General features: G+C 36.9%; 1 protein-coding gene across 1 annotated transcript; it reads left to right on the top strand.

Moving 5' to 3' along the window:
* Positions 1–10,740: 10,740 nt before the first annotated feature.
* On the top strand, positions 10,741–11,554 carry LOC125474061 (pathogenesis-related protein PR-1-like). The gene has a single exon (XM_048577486.1). The coding sequence runs from the start codon at positions 10,774–10,776 to the stop codon at positions 11,332–11,334; it is 561 nt and encodes a 186-aa protein (XP_048433443.1). The 5' UTR covers positions 10,741–10,773; the 3' UTR covers positions 11,335–11,554.
* The last annotated feature ends 4,148 nt before the right edge of the window (positions 11,555–15,702 follow it).

Genomic DNA, 15,702 nt, shown 5'->3' with positions numbered 1-15,702 from the left:
CATATGATGAGGTGAGTGTAGACAACGAGTATGACCAACATGATATAATTCTGAGGTTATGCTTGAACCTCTACATAAACTAAGCATGGTGGGAATAACTTAACTAAGTGCAATGGTGCCAACATGATATAATTCTGAGGCATTCATTCTCTAGAGGCCAAACTAGATGGGTAATTACAAGAGTTGTAAATGACTAAAGTGTTATTCTCTCATCATTATTTTTGCTAACCAACATGATATAATTCTGAGGTGGGCTTGGTAATGGTGAGTCTCCCATACCCCGCTAAGAGTTCAACATAACTCTCGAATTCCGATGAGGGATATGGAATTTGCCCAAAAATAGTGGGTGGTGCAATTTGATTTAAAGACCCGAATCAAATGACTTAAAATCAATCAATTTATATTCGTTATGTATTTGTTTACCAATATATTTGCAAACGCTATCCAAAACTTGACAAAGAAAAGCCGAATGCTTTAATTTCCGGACTTAGTTCTACAATCCCATAGATTGTCTTTAATGGCTTGTAGATGTAACTAAGTAGTCTCATCCTCACAATCTTCCTATTGATAGTGTATCAATGGAAGAACATGTTAGATAAGTCTATCATAAAGAGGACAACACAAACACTAGTGCTTGTTTCTTTGTTACATGAACAAGGAACTTGAGAAGAAAGCACAAGGGCATGGACACTTTATGTGCCATGATTCTTCACTTACAAATTGTTGTATGAAGAAATGAGAGTTGCCTTGAACAACTCTTGAAAGTTTGTAATTATGTTGAGAACATAATGGTTGGTTGACAAAAATAGTCCATCAACATGGACTTATGATGATTTTGAATCATTGAATGTTGAAGTGTCAAAAACACTTAACGAGACGGAAACTAGGCAAGGACTTCACCTTTGTGTCCCTATCCTAATGGTTCACTAAGTTTATTGTAAACTATATAGTGAACAATAACCACACACTCTCCAAATTGTTTGATGTGTATAACATAATTGAAATACGTTTCAAGAGAGATAGTGGGAGTTTAGGGACCATGACTATTGTAGTCAAAGGAGAAGTCAAATGAAGAAGGCAAAATAACTCCAAGGGAACAAACTTTCTTTATGAAAGGATGGACATTGGAAGGGGTATTTGCAAGAAATGTCTTGCAAGTGTCAAGAACACACCTTTCGAAGGTGTTGTAATATGTTCTTGATATAGTTCAAAACAGTTGTTTCTTCTACTTGAATGCTTGATTCCGTATTAGTGACTATGTTTTACAATTGTTGTAAAAGTGTGCTAATAAAAAGTAGAAGATTAATGAGAGAAGAGAAAGTACTTCACATTCGGAAAGTGAATAAAATATAGATCTCTGCGAAAGCGGATTATACTTACTTCCTCATATGAACTACCAAAGAAATTGGAAAATACTAAAGATTGTCTTTACATTCTAATTTTAAGGAACTTAAATCCGTCACTATAGTAGAGATGGATAAATGTTTTGTTTGACAAAACATTGTCCTTTATTAATCAATAATTAGATTATTGTAATTTAATTGGTTGTCTCTATAGTAGAGATGATGTGGTAGTTTAACTGTTTAGAATACGATGATGCTTAAAACCCAAAAGGTTGCAAGGTAGTGACTAATCCCAACTGAGTTGTGATACCTCTAAAACATAAGTTACGAGTTGGTTATAGATGGATGCTTTGGATTGTTAGACCCGGATCCAATACCTTCTTGTTATATTGTATAGAGGCGAAATGTTCAAATCTTTATTGTTTTGGAAAGAAGAAAGAATCACAAAGTTGTTGAGGATAATCCACTTAGATGTTAGTGGCACTTGTCCACAACATAATACTACTCATGTTGTATGACATTCACCGAAGATCACTCTCGGTTGGACTATAGTTTACTTTGAATAAACACAAGTCCGAATACTTTGCAAAAGGTTTCAAAGAATTCAAGAAATGTAAGTTGATGAGTAAGACGTCTAAAGAATTTACCTCCTTAGATTTGATCCAAGGAAAAGTAACACTTTAGATGAGTTTCCTTGAAAGATATCAAGGAAAATAGCATCATAAGATAATGTATTTCTCCATTAGGAGAAGAACGAACTTGAATAAGATTTAGTTCGTTGGATGTTATCTATTACCCATATATAGGATATATATACTTCTAAAACAATATGATTGTCAATTAGAAGATCTTCCAAAAATTTTCATAACTCCATAAGATGTAGTTGGAAAGAAAGACAAATCTTAAGTATGTTAAGATTTGGGGTTGTGTGCTAATAAGCAATATTTGTTTAGAAAAGTGATCAACAAATATAACAACCTAGTTCCTACACCACAAGCTATAAATCACAAGACAGGTTAGTTGTAGAGATCCATCCATCATGGATCTTAGCAAGCTAGTGGGAGCTATAAGCGTCTTATGAGAAAAGATCAATTGTTTGATTTCTCATAAAGATGTAAATGAATCTTTTGTTTACTAGGTTTACAAAAGATTAGTGGGAGTTAATCGTATTCCTAAATTTAAATATATATATGATATATTAATTTTTGGAAATGAAAAGAGTACTTCTTCGTTAAAGTTATTCTATAACGATAGAATGTATATGGGAGATATAGTCTATATAATGGAATGGAAATCTATAATGATATATTTCAAGATATAATTGGATTATATCAATCCCTAAAATAGACAAGAGATGCTAGGAAGTTTCTGATTTGATGATAAACTTCAATTAGAATGACAATTCTAGTGAGACTAGGAAGTTGTTCTTCTCAAAGGGAATGTACCCTTTGACTCCCAAAGAAATAATGCGTAAATAGAATCCTTTATGCATAAGCAGAAAGGTGATTTATGTATTTCATATTGTATGAAAAACATTGATATAAGATGTACCTAGAAAGGTACAAGACAATATCAGTGCAAGCCCAGGATCAGAACCATAGCAACTGTCAAGTGAGTCCTTAAGTATTTGAGAAATACTAAAGGATATATTACTCAATAATTGAGAAAGAATTAGAGTAACGTAATGGAAGCGTAAATGTATTAGATTATGAATCTAATCCATCATTGGATATTTCTTCATTATGAATGAAGAGATAAACAGATATCTCTTTGGATGCAAAATATATTGCCATATAGAAGTTTACAACAATGTTGTTTGGATGGGAAAGTTCATTTATGAACTCTCTATTCGGTTCCAACCAGAAAGTGTATGACACTAATGGGGCGATAGCTCAAGCCAGGGAATCAAGGTCTCATCAAGGTCCGAACTCAAATGAGAGACTGAACCACATGATTGAGAATCATGTATAATGGTGACGTCGTTATTCTCAAGGTTGCTTCTATGGATAACATATAGATATCCATTGTCTAGGCCTACTACTCAGCCATTTATGAAATGACTACAGAAGAGATATCATCACTGATGACTAAGTTGATTGGCTCTAGTGCAAGTGGGAGATTGTTGGAAATGTGCCCTAAAACCAATCATATGATGATACTTTATGGACATTTCACATGTTAAACTAATCTAGTTTAATATTAAGGGCAAACATTATTGTTTAAGCCGTCTCATATAAATGTTATATGCTTAAACGATAAGTCCAAGGAATATGTGATTGGGAGAATGCGATCTAAAGAAGTTAGATTCATGAGACCATTCTTTCGTAGACACATCCTAAACGTTCCTGATCATAGGATTGTCAATTGGGCATTGACAGTCCGTTAAGATCAATACGTACTGTGTCTTCTCTCAGGGAGAGTGACTAGTCTCGAGTCATTGGTGTGAGTAACACCAAGACAAGCACGTAGGTGCTCAATAGAGAATGAGTTCACTGAACACGATCAACGAAGAGTTCTCATATTCATGTCACATGAGAACTCATGGTTGGAATAATGCAAATTAGTCTTTTGACCTGAGGCATCACAGTTGTCTTGTGGTTAGGTCCCTAATCTTTGATTATGTCAAAGTCACTCCATCAGGAGGGTGTCCACGACATCGTTGGGGTTAAGCCACTTAGCCATGGAGGCAAGTGAATGCGCAACAAGGGATCTCTAACCTTCAAACTGTTTGAGGGAGAATACTCTATGATATGATTAAGAATCTTTGGCCAAAGTATGAATGAGATTTAGGAATGTGTTCCAAATCACATTCAAGGTAATCATATAAGCACAAGACTCACATTGGATAGTAGACATGAATAAACTATCAAACCAAACAATGTGGTCAAGAGTATTGTATTAGAGAAAGACCGTATTGCATTTGTAATCCTAAAACTGAATAGGTTCTCCACCTCTTCTGATTAGCTTGGGTAACCATGACATGCTGCTAGGCGTCAACCATGGTTTGTGGAAGCCCTAAAAGTGTATTATCACTAACGGGAGAATTGAAAGTAAGTTTCAATTCACAATCGATTTGAAAGAGTTTGAATCGCCCACTGCCTCGCTAAAAGGAACCTAATGGATCGTACACCGTGTAAGGTAGAGATTGAAGATTCAACGGAGATGAGTAAGAATAATTAAATGGTTTAATTATTTATGGCAAGGATTAATTAATATGATTATTAATCAAATGAATAAGTTCGTTAAAAGACCTCGGGATAGTTTTGGACCTTAAGGCCCAATGGGCTTCGAACGCCAAGTCCATTGACTTAAGTTGTGTGACAACTTAATGAATAATGATTCACAAAGGCCCAAATAGCCCAATGAATACCCTAAGGCCGGCCATTTAGAGAAAGAGTGGGTTTTGGACTTATTTACAAGTTTGCCACTCAAATGAATTAAGGTATAAGTGTGACTTAATAGCCAAAATTCATTTAGGGTTTTTTTTGGGGAAATTGGAGAAACACAAACTCTCCTTTCTCTCTAGAAATGGCCAGCCACCCTTGAGGAAAACATCTAGCAATCTTACTTCCTCTAGGTCACTCATTTCTTCTTCAATATGCCTTGGTGTGGAGACTTAGAGGTTCTCAATTTTGGGAACTTGGAGAAACCTTTTCATCCATCCAAATCCATGGATCTAAGATGCAAGGAATGAAGGCCCTCTCTTTGGGTGATTAGCCTTTGCTTATGCAAAGAGGAATCTACAAAGGTATTGATTTCTCAACTCACTTTGTTTTGAGTTGAGTCTTGGTTCACCTATCTACTAGGCTTTGAAGTTCATGGGTTAAGTTTTGTTTTTGAGTGCATATAAACATGATTCCGCCTTTTAATTGTTAATTGCATGTTGTTGATGTTGCTCAAATGAACTTATTTTTAACAAATCATCCTTCAATTCGCTCCTATGGAAGAATAAATTTTAGACATGTTTTTAGGGCATTTTAACCCCTAGTGGCCGAACCCCCTCCCTATTTTCTAGGTTTATGGTTTAATTTTTGGACAATTTTTCTAAGTCTTTGGAATTATTTGTTTGGTTTTGGATATTATTTCTCGAATTGATTAATTGAATAAATGGAATTATATTTACATATGTGACCGATGCAATTAATTTATATCTAGGTATGACTAGTAGGGAAGTTAGTTGTCTGGCCGTCAGTGTAACTACGCACACCATATTGCGTGAGAAACACTATTTTAGTAACTTCGTACCTAAGAATGCACGTCTGACAACCCTCTCAGGCCCACCCAACCTAATAAAAGGATACGGAAAGGCCCGTATAATGTTGTCTAATGGTACTAAATTAACCATTAAAAGAGGCACTCTTTTCTCCACATTCTAGAAGAACATTGCTGAGTTTTAGAGATATTCGAGATAATCAATATCGTGTTGAAACCACTGAAGAGAATGGTTCTAAATTTCTTTGTATCACTTGAATACGGCTAGAAGCTTATTCACAAGAAGCTGGAACGTCTCTCAAGTGGGTTGTACATAACAACCATTCGAGCCCCTAAGACACATCATGTGGCCGGTCCTAGTGCTGGCCAGGACACTTTGCAGCTTTGGCATGATTGAATAGGACACCCAAATGAGCTATGATGCACCGTATCCTTAAAGTATATCATAGGCATCACTTGAAATCTTATCCTGGCCATCCGCTTTGCAAAGCATGTTTACTGGAGAAGTTGAACATGCAACCTTCAATTACAAAGATTATTCATGACCCCCCTAAATTTCTTTAGAGGATTCAAGGGCATATTTGTAGACAATTCCAACCAACATGCGAACCATTTAGATACCTCATGGTGTTGGTTGATGCATCGACACAATGGTCACATATCTGTTTGTTGTCCACATGCAATGCAACATATGCGAAACTCTTAGCATAAATTATTAAGCTTAGGGCTCACCATCCTGATTATCCAATCAAGTCGATTTGACTGGATAATGCTGGAGAGTTTACGTCACAGACCTTTGATGATTATTGCATGTCTGTTGGGATTGAAGTTGAACATCTTATACCTCATGTTCACACCCAAAACGGCGTAGCAGAAGCTTTCATGAAGCACCTTCAAACGATCGCTTGGACTTTGGTTATGCGAACCAATTTACTGGTATCTACCTGGGCTATGCAATATTACACGCAGCTATGTTTGTCTGCCTAAGGCTCACCACTACCCAACCTCATTCATCGTTACAGTTGGTTACTGGATATGAGTCTGATGTCTCGCATTTACGTGTGTTTGGGTGAGTAGTCTATGTGCCAATAACGCTGCCACTACATGCCAAAATGGTTCCTCAGAGAAAAATGGGAATCTATGTCAGTTATGATTTGCCATCGATTATACGCTACTTAGAGCCCTTGACAGGAGATCTCTTTACTGCACGTTTGGCAGATTGTCACTTCGATAATACAGTCTTCCCTTTGTTAAGGGGAGATAAGATCACTAATGTTCTTGTAGAACGGCGCGAATGGTCGGGGATTACTTCCGCTATGTCTCATTTAGATCCCCACACCCTTCAGTCTAAAATTGAAGAACGACACATTTTAGATCTTTAAAGCATTGCTCAAAGCATGCTAGATGCTTTTATTGATCTAGCAAAGGTGATGAGATCACATATACTTGCTACAAACGCATTTGCAAGGATGTACATACTTAATGTACGCCGAACAATCGTTGTGGAAGGCCGAAACAACCCTAAAGGTGGGGTGGCTGCACCTTCCACACGACATGGTACAATGGCAGCTAGCCAATCACCTGCTCCTAACTTGAAGCGTGGCAGGCTTCCTAGTTTAAAGGATTCACAACCTCGAAAAAGAAAAACGGCACAAGCTAGTAACCCTAGTTTGAATCCAACCATTGCTTACTCATCTGTTCCAATGAATGAAGTTATTCTAGATTATTATGATGTCTTAGACGAGACAACCTGGCCTCCCGAGAATCGTGAAATTTTGATCCATTACGCAGTTTCAATGAGGTTTGGAATCGGAATGAGATGATAGTCGATGATGCATTCGCATATACCATTGCTTCTGATATCATGCTTAGCGATGACATTGAACCACGCTCCGTTGATGAATGTCGATGTACAACGGATTGGTTAAACTAGAAACAAGCAATCCAAGTCAAACTCAATTCGCTAGCGAAACTAAAGGTGTTTGGGCCTATAGCTCATAGTCCACCACATGTGAAGCCCGTGGGCTACAAGTAGGTTTTTGTGAGGAAACGTAATGAGAAGAATGAAATAGTACAGTACAAAGCACGCCTAGTACCGCAAGGCTTCTCCCTAGACCTTGGGATTGATTACGAGGAGACGTATTCCCCTGGAATGGACGTTATAACGTTCTACTACCTTATCAGTTTGGTAGTTTCTGAAAAACTGAATATGCAGTTTATGGACGTGGTAACCGCGTCTCTTTATGGGGATCTAGATACGAAAATCTACATGAAAGTTCCAGAAAGACTTCCATTGACTGGTTCAAATAGTTCTAGACCACAAAACACTATCTCAATTAGATTGAGGATGTCACTCTACGGATTGAACAATCCGGGCGGAAGTGGTATAACCGTTTGAGTGAATATTTGACAACTCAGGGTTATGTGAACAACGAACTGTGCTTATGCGTGTTCATTAAGAAGTCACATTCCAGATTTGCGATTGTTGTAGTTTATGTCGACGACATGAACCTCATTGGAACTCCCGCAAAGCTTGAGGAAATTACCGCACTTGAAATCGAAATTTGGGATGAAGGATCTTGGGAAAACTCGATATTGTCTCGGCCTGATGATTGAGTATTGTTCGAATGAAATCCTAGTACATCAATTGAACTACACCCAGAAGGTGTTACAATGTTTTAATGAGGATAAAGTGAAGCCTTCGAGTACTCATGTGGTCCTTCGAACTGTAAATGCTAAACAAGATCCCTTCCGTCCGAAGGAAGATAAGGAAGAGATTTTGGAGCCTGAAGTTCCATACCTAAGTGCAATTGGTGCTTCATTTACTTGGCTCAATGTACTAGACCCGACATCTCCTTCGCTGTTAATCTTTTGGCTAGATACAGCAACGCTCCTACACACAGACACTGGAATGGTTTTAAAGACATTTTTCGCTACCTCAAGGGTACGACAGATTTAGGCTTGTTCTACACCCATGAATCCTCAAGAGGAGTCGTCGCCCCCTCGGTCCTCGGGTTGATTCTCGCCTCGTTGGTTACGTAGATGCTGGTTATTTGTCTGGCCCACATAGGGCACGTTCTTAAACAGGTTATGTCTTTACTGTTGGAGACACCGCTATATCTTGGAGGTCTACCAAGCAAACACTAGTTGCGACTTTTTTGAAACATGCTGAGATTTTTGCCCTGCATGAAGGCTCGCAAGAGTATTTTTGGTTGAGGGCAGTTATGGAACATATTCGAAACACTAGTGGTCTTACTTTCGTCATTGACCTTCCTACGACGATCTTTGAAGACAATGCAGCATGTATCAAGCAGTTAAAGAAGAGATACATCAAGAGAGACCACACCCAGCACATAGTGTCGAAGTTCTTTTATTGTCACCAGCAACAATATCATCAGAACATTGAAGTCAAGCAAACTCATTCCCAGGACAACCTGGTTGACCTTTTCACGAAGTCATTGCCCAAGTCTACTTTTCAGAAGCTCGTCCAAGGAATCAGTATGCTTAAATTATCTGAATTGAATCGCTTGTAGTTCTCTTATTTGTAAGTTATGTCTAACTCAGGGGGAGTATCCTGAAGCATACTCACTTGATCTTAATGTACTCTTTTTCCTATGATTAGGAGCATTTGTCCCACTGGGTTTTTGCTACCTAATGAGGTTTTGATGAGGTATCCCTCCTGGGATGATCATACTTCGTTGAGTTCACTACTTTCTCTTGTTTGATGTTTGTTTTAGACATTGTGCATACTTCTCATCTTTCTCCTTAGTCTATGGGTTTTACCATAGCGAGGTTTTGTGAGTTTTACTACCAATGCATACTTACTTACTTGCATTTAAGACTCGCGTTCACCCTTTGTGTCGATGACTTCATCAACTGTTCTACCTCATCTGTTGAAGATCTGATGCGACGTTTTGTTTGAGTATTTATACACTCAAGGGAGAGTGTTGCAGTCCTATCGGATTAGGAATGTGATTGTGTAAATCCTCATATATTTAGGAGTATCTAGTTTATTCCTATTAGGAGTTGGTTACCTATTAAGAAATGCATATCTAAAAGGGTAAGGATTCTACCTATCCTACTACCATAAATGAAGGCATAAGGGGGTAAGGGGGTGATACAACACACACCTCATAATTAAATCTCTCTCTGTTGCCGCCGGCCCCTCTCCCTCTATGTCCTTTATACAGTTCAGTCAAATAGGCGTACAACCGTTCTTTGATTGTTTTTATATTTTTATTTTATCAATCTTGTTCTTCAACTGGCTTGCATGGGAAGGGATTATTGATGTTAGCCATCACCCCAAAAAGTTTTGGCCTAAGAAAGCTGAAACCATATGGCCTTGTGCCTTGATGAAAGAAAAGTATATATAGTTGGGTATTGCACAATAAACCACACAGCCATGACAAATGCTTTTTGTGATTTTGCAGAAGAGTGGGGAAGACAACGAGAGAGAAGGGAATGGGAGAAGGAGATGACAGGGAGAAGGATACGATATTGTACGAAGGCGATTTTAATCCAAATCTGACGGGGAGGATTGGATTCCATTAGATTAGGCGAATGATTAAAATTTGTCTAAATGCACAAATGGTAAATGCAGAGACTAGGAATTAAAAAAAAAAAAAAATGTTACAACATAAAAAATTAACACAAACAAACTCATTTGATATCCCAAAAATGTGTTACATACCACACATGCTCATCGGTCATGATTTGGAGAGGTTTGAGTTCATTCTCACAATTACATCCCGTGTTAATGATAGAACTTTATTTAGAGAAAAACTTAAGACATGAATGGACCATATATATTTATTCAGTGTTCATTAGCCTAACGTTACCTAGAGCTTGTATTTTGTGCCACGTAACATGTTCTAGAGAGGTCCATGGTGGGCGCAATGTCGTCTAATAAAACAACACAGACCTCACGGGCATAATATAGCCATTCACGAGAGCAGCTTCAATCATACCAGATTATATATAGTACATACGACATGCAAACAAAACCATAATATTTCACCACGTCCCACCATGCTGCTTCTACAACACCTTCCAATGATCAGTACCCAAATTCTTCTATCCACCAACAAATAAGATCGATTGTGCCCCACACAAACCCTAATGCGCGTGGCTCTTCATCCTCCGTCTCCTCCAAGTTTATTATATAGTAGCAGTGTCACAAGCGAGAAATTCCTAGGAGAGTCTAAGATAACTGAAAGAAATGAAGGCACAATTCCTCTTTATCCTCTTGGCTCTCTACCTTACTGACGTCGGCTCAGCTACTTCTGCACATGAACAAAAGCCGAACAACGAGACCGTCTGGAGGGTCTCAAAACAACTATGCTGGGGTTGCATAGGAGAGTCCTTAGAATTTTTGTTCCAACACAATTTGGTGAGGGCAGCAAAGTGGGAGATGCCATTCATGTGGGACTTCCAACTCGAGAAATATGCTAGGTGGTGGGCAGGTCAGAGAAAATCCGATTGCAAATTGCAGCATTCGTTCCCGGAAGACGGGTTCAAACTAGGAGAAAACATATACTGGGGCAGCGGCTCGACATGGACTCCAAGCGACGCAGTGAAGACATGGGCTGCTGAAGAGAAGTACTACAGTTACATGACGAACACGTGCGAGGCTGGTCAAATGTGCGGACATTATACTCAAATTGTGTGGAAGACTACGACGAGACTCGGGTGTGCTAGGGTTGTGTGTGACGATGGAGATGTGTTTATGACTTGTAATTATGATCCTCTGGGGAATTATATTGGTGAGAGGCCATACTAGCTATCGATGTTTAATTTAAGATATATTGGATGTGTTTCAATTTTAATATAATATTGGACGTATATATGGTCTTCTAGCTAAAAGGGAAGTCTTGTATAAGTGCATATAAATTGGCTGTCAGCAGGGACAAAGCCAAAAATTATGTTGAAAGGGGCATCTTCAAGCAATAATGTAACATTAAAATTACATATGTTTAAAAATCGGACTACTCGGTTGTCTAGATTAAATATTATCAAATATGGTTACCTTTGTATGTGACCATGATATTATCATTTATATTTGATCTCTCATCTAATTTCACAACCATTTTGTAATTTCTTTCAGGTCTTTGTATGTGAGTTAATAATTAAACCTAAGTGGGGTGTTGTCAATATTAACAAGATTTTTTTTTCATTGAAGTGCTTTTAATTGGGTTGTATTACTTAGGGTTAGTTGGTATTGTTGTGGCTTTTATAAAATTGTTTCTAATGTGATGTGAGAATAACCAGTTGTAAAATAAAGTTGTTGAGTGTTTGGAAATATTTTTCTTTTATTATTATTATTATTTTTTGCAAAAGTGCTTTTAACAAAAAAATAAAAATAATGCCCAAGTGTTTGATAAACTTTTATATAAATTGTTGTGAATATGTTAAGTGACTAAAAAAGATTTGGTATTCAATGTGATATAATAATTGCCAAAGAGAATAATGTAGGGGCAAAGATTATAATTTTGTAAAATATGTTAAGGCATACTTGTCATTTGAAAATTTCAATAAATGAACACTGATTACTATGTTTAAAAATAAAAATTAAAAATTAAAAAAAATTAAAAAAAAAATTAAAAAAAAAAACTGTTGTCAATAATAATAGAAAAACATAGATAAGCAGAGGCAAGATCTACCATGCTTTTAATAAAAATGTTTATTTTTTATTTTTTATTTTAACTTTTTTCTTTTGTTCTACCAAACACATTTGATGTTCTAGATATTTTAATAAACTATTGTTTTTATTTTATTTTTAAAAGCACTATAATTCCAAACCAACCCTTAACCATAAGCACTACGTACAATACCAAACTAGTCTTTAGCCATGTAATATTACATGTAGCTTTTTTTCTTTCAAAATAATAAATTAGTGGGATTGGGGGCATTTGCCTCCATTAGCTCTCCATGGTTGTCAATATGAAATGAGAACATATATATTATCTAGGAATTATATTGACATTCCAAAAATCTCATTCTATACTCCTCATAAGTGTATTTCTTTCGAATTATAGAAAGTGTGGAGTGCAAAATAAGATTTTGGAGTGCCACAACAATTCTCATAGTATCTATTACAAGCTTTCCTACATTCTTTGTGGATAATTTTGATGTACAAGTAGTCAAATATGAAACGCATAATATGTACAAGTTCCAAAGATTTTTTTGTATACAATGATCAAGGACTATAGGAGAATAAATTTGTTTTCGAACTTGTGATCCACGAAATTCAAATATAAGAATTCTAACTTGTAATTTGTAGAATTTTAATTAGTGGAAGAATGAAGGCGACAGGCTTTGAGCACTACTATGGGTCCTGAGAGGGTATGCAAGAACATCTAGGGCACGTTTGTTTGGTCTCATTAAATTTTACTGGACTGGATTGGATCACATATTAATGTAGACATGTGATTGTTACAGGCAGGCAGTCCCGCAAACCCAGTCTCTCCTACATCGTCTGCGACGCCTCGACGCCTAAATCACCCTTGTCCCGAACTCTGACACCTCGCGCAAATAGACCTCGTCGCCTAAATCAACTTGATGCTGGAAATTTCCTACTTGCCTGACGAATTGGTTTCAAACGGGTCGATCGTCTGATCAAAATCTCCCATTTTCTCGGAAAACCCATCCTAAATTCTTGGCATTTCTCTAAATCCAACTGGAAAGATTGAATTCTGATCTGGGTTTTTCACAAAAAGGGTGTTTGAGGATGGGGCGTTCGCAATTGTATCAGTGGCAAGGAGATATGAAGGTGTTCGAGAAGTGGATTTGGTGGCCAAGTTGATTTTTGAGTAAACTACATTTTACACCCTCAAATTGGGATTCCATCACAATCGCATACCTCATTTTTCAAATATGATCACGTCATACTTATGAAATTGTTAATTGATGAGGAGCAGTCAAGAGGCACTAGGTTGTCCAACAACCTGAGCTGGAGATAGCAACGATGTGGTTTCGAGGTGTCATCTTCCTCGATTATTCTGCCTCCCTCAGTCGCGCCTGAAGCACATGAGGGTTGGGTTGTGGTGACCATTAGTCGCCGATTGACATCCAGGAAGAGTACGTCAAGGACGAGATGAAGAATCTAAAGAGGGGAGCTGCTTCGCGCATAAGAGGAGGCCAACGGGATCCAATTGGTGTCGCTCGTCATCGGGCAGTTCATGGAGATGGTCGATCAGAACAACGAGATTATGGGCTCTACCACTAGGTCCAATTACTATATTAGGATTCTCAGCACCATCAATCAGGAGCTCCTCAAGCCTTCCGTTGCTTAAATCTTTTCAGATTTTACAACTCTAATTCAATATTGGGTTTTAGCGTTCTAGGGATTTCTCCTCATTTCTCTGCTTCATATTCGATATTGATGATGTTTCAGGTGAATTTTTCTTTAAAGTTTTGGAATTTTCCATCTCTTCATCCAATCAGCAAAGTATATAGTTAACTAAAGTTGGGAAAGTGACCACTTTAGTCACTCGAATTTGGTGTTGGATTGAGAAGTAGTTACCAATTTTGATATAGGTTTGTATTTGCGGTGAGTTATGTTGAAAAGAATGAAATCGATTTGGAAGGTGAAAAATTCGAAAGAGACTTCCATTGTCGTACGAGCTTCTTCTTCTCCTTCTTTTTCTTCTTCAGCATTAGAAGCTTGAGTGGAAAATTTGAAAACAGATTTGGAAAGTTAACCACTAATGCAACAGAAAGAGAGCTCCAGCTGCTTCTTCTTCTTCTTCTTCTTTAGCTTAATTAATGGGAAAAATAAAATCTTAATTAATTAATTTTTTTTTTAAATTTCTATCTAGTTGGGTTAGGGAGTGGGCCCCATGCGTATCACGTCATCAATTAATAGATGAATTGACAGCTTTTTACCAGAGGTCTAACATTGCAACAAATTCGTAGTTGGGATAAGACATTGCAATATTCAAAAGATGAGGTATGTGTTTGTTATATGACTAAAAGTTGAGATAGTAAATGTAATTTACCCTTAATTTTTTCATTCTGGGTTGCCAAGAAGAGAAAGCAAATGAAAAAAAAGGAAAGGAATGGTAGAGAGATAAGGGTGACTAGACCTATCATTTGTGTTATGTTTTTCTTGTTCGTGTCATTTTCGTGACATACCCGATATCTTAATAGATCGTGTCATGTAACACCCGTTAAAGTAAACGGGTAATATGACCCAACCTGTTACCTGTTAAAGAAAATATATTTTAAATCAATAAATAATGAAAATGAAAAACATAATTTGTCCCCAAAAAATGGTAAACATAATATTAAATTAGTATATGCATATCATATTGTCACATAAATATTACTTCCAAACATTAAAAAAAAAAAAAAAAACATTTGTCTTTGAAGTATTACATGCTCCAAAATAAGTGCCTAATGAAAAAATATTAGTACATTATTATAAAGGGTGAAGTGCCAATTTAGTCCCTAAATTATCACCTAAATGAAAATTAGGTCCCTGAATTATTTTTAAGGTAAAATAAGTCCCTAAATTCATTAAAAATTACTGATTTCGTCCCTATTATTATATTCAAAGTTATTTTATCCTATTTTTTGTCAACTTAGGTCACTTGACACCCTTTAGAGTCTAATACTGTCATTTTCTCACCTATAAGCTTTTAACATTTCATATAGGTTGCAATTCTAACGTCTAATTTCCCCTTTGAAGTTAACTTACAATATTTCTTATGGAAAATTACTAATTTACCCTCCAAAGTTAACTTTATACATTATTTCTTTATGAAAAACTACCAATCTACCATTCAATGTGTATTATATGCAAGTAACGTGACTTAGAAAATTGAATATAGTAGCTTCAAATATAATATAAGGGATGTAATTGATAGATTTTTATAAGTCAATGACTAATTTTTTTGAAAAAAATAGTTTAGGGACCTAATTTTCACTGAGGTGAATATAGTAGTTCACCTTACTATAGAATACCAAATGTTCAAGGATATGCACAAGAAGGGTAGGGGTGGGCATAGGTCCTAGACCCGCGGGTCAGGGCGAGTACATGCGGTTCGGGACGACTCCAAAAATTTGAAACACAAAACGAGACGGAGTGGGGCGGGTTTACGAAATTAGCGGGGTGAGAATAAGAAGGAACGGGCCCCTGGCCTGACCC

Source organism: the organism of the source record quoted next, unplaced genomic scaffold (genome assembly GCF_019419815.1).
Source record: "Pyrus x bretschneideri cultivar Hongxiangsu unplaced genomic scaffold, Pyrus_bretschneideri_v1 Contig117, whole genome shotgun sequence".
In the NCBI taxonomy this organism is placed as follows: Eukaryota; Viridiplantae; Streptophyta; class Magnoliopsida; order Rosales; family Rosaceae; genus Pyrus; species Pyrus x bretschneideri.
Note: the sequence above shows the minus strand (reverse complement) of the source record. Positions and strands in the feature narration are given on the sequence as shown.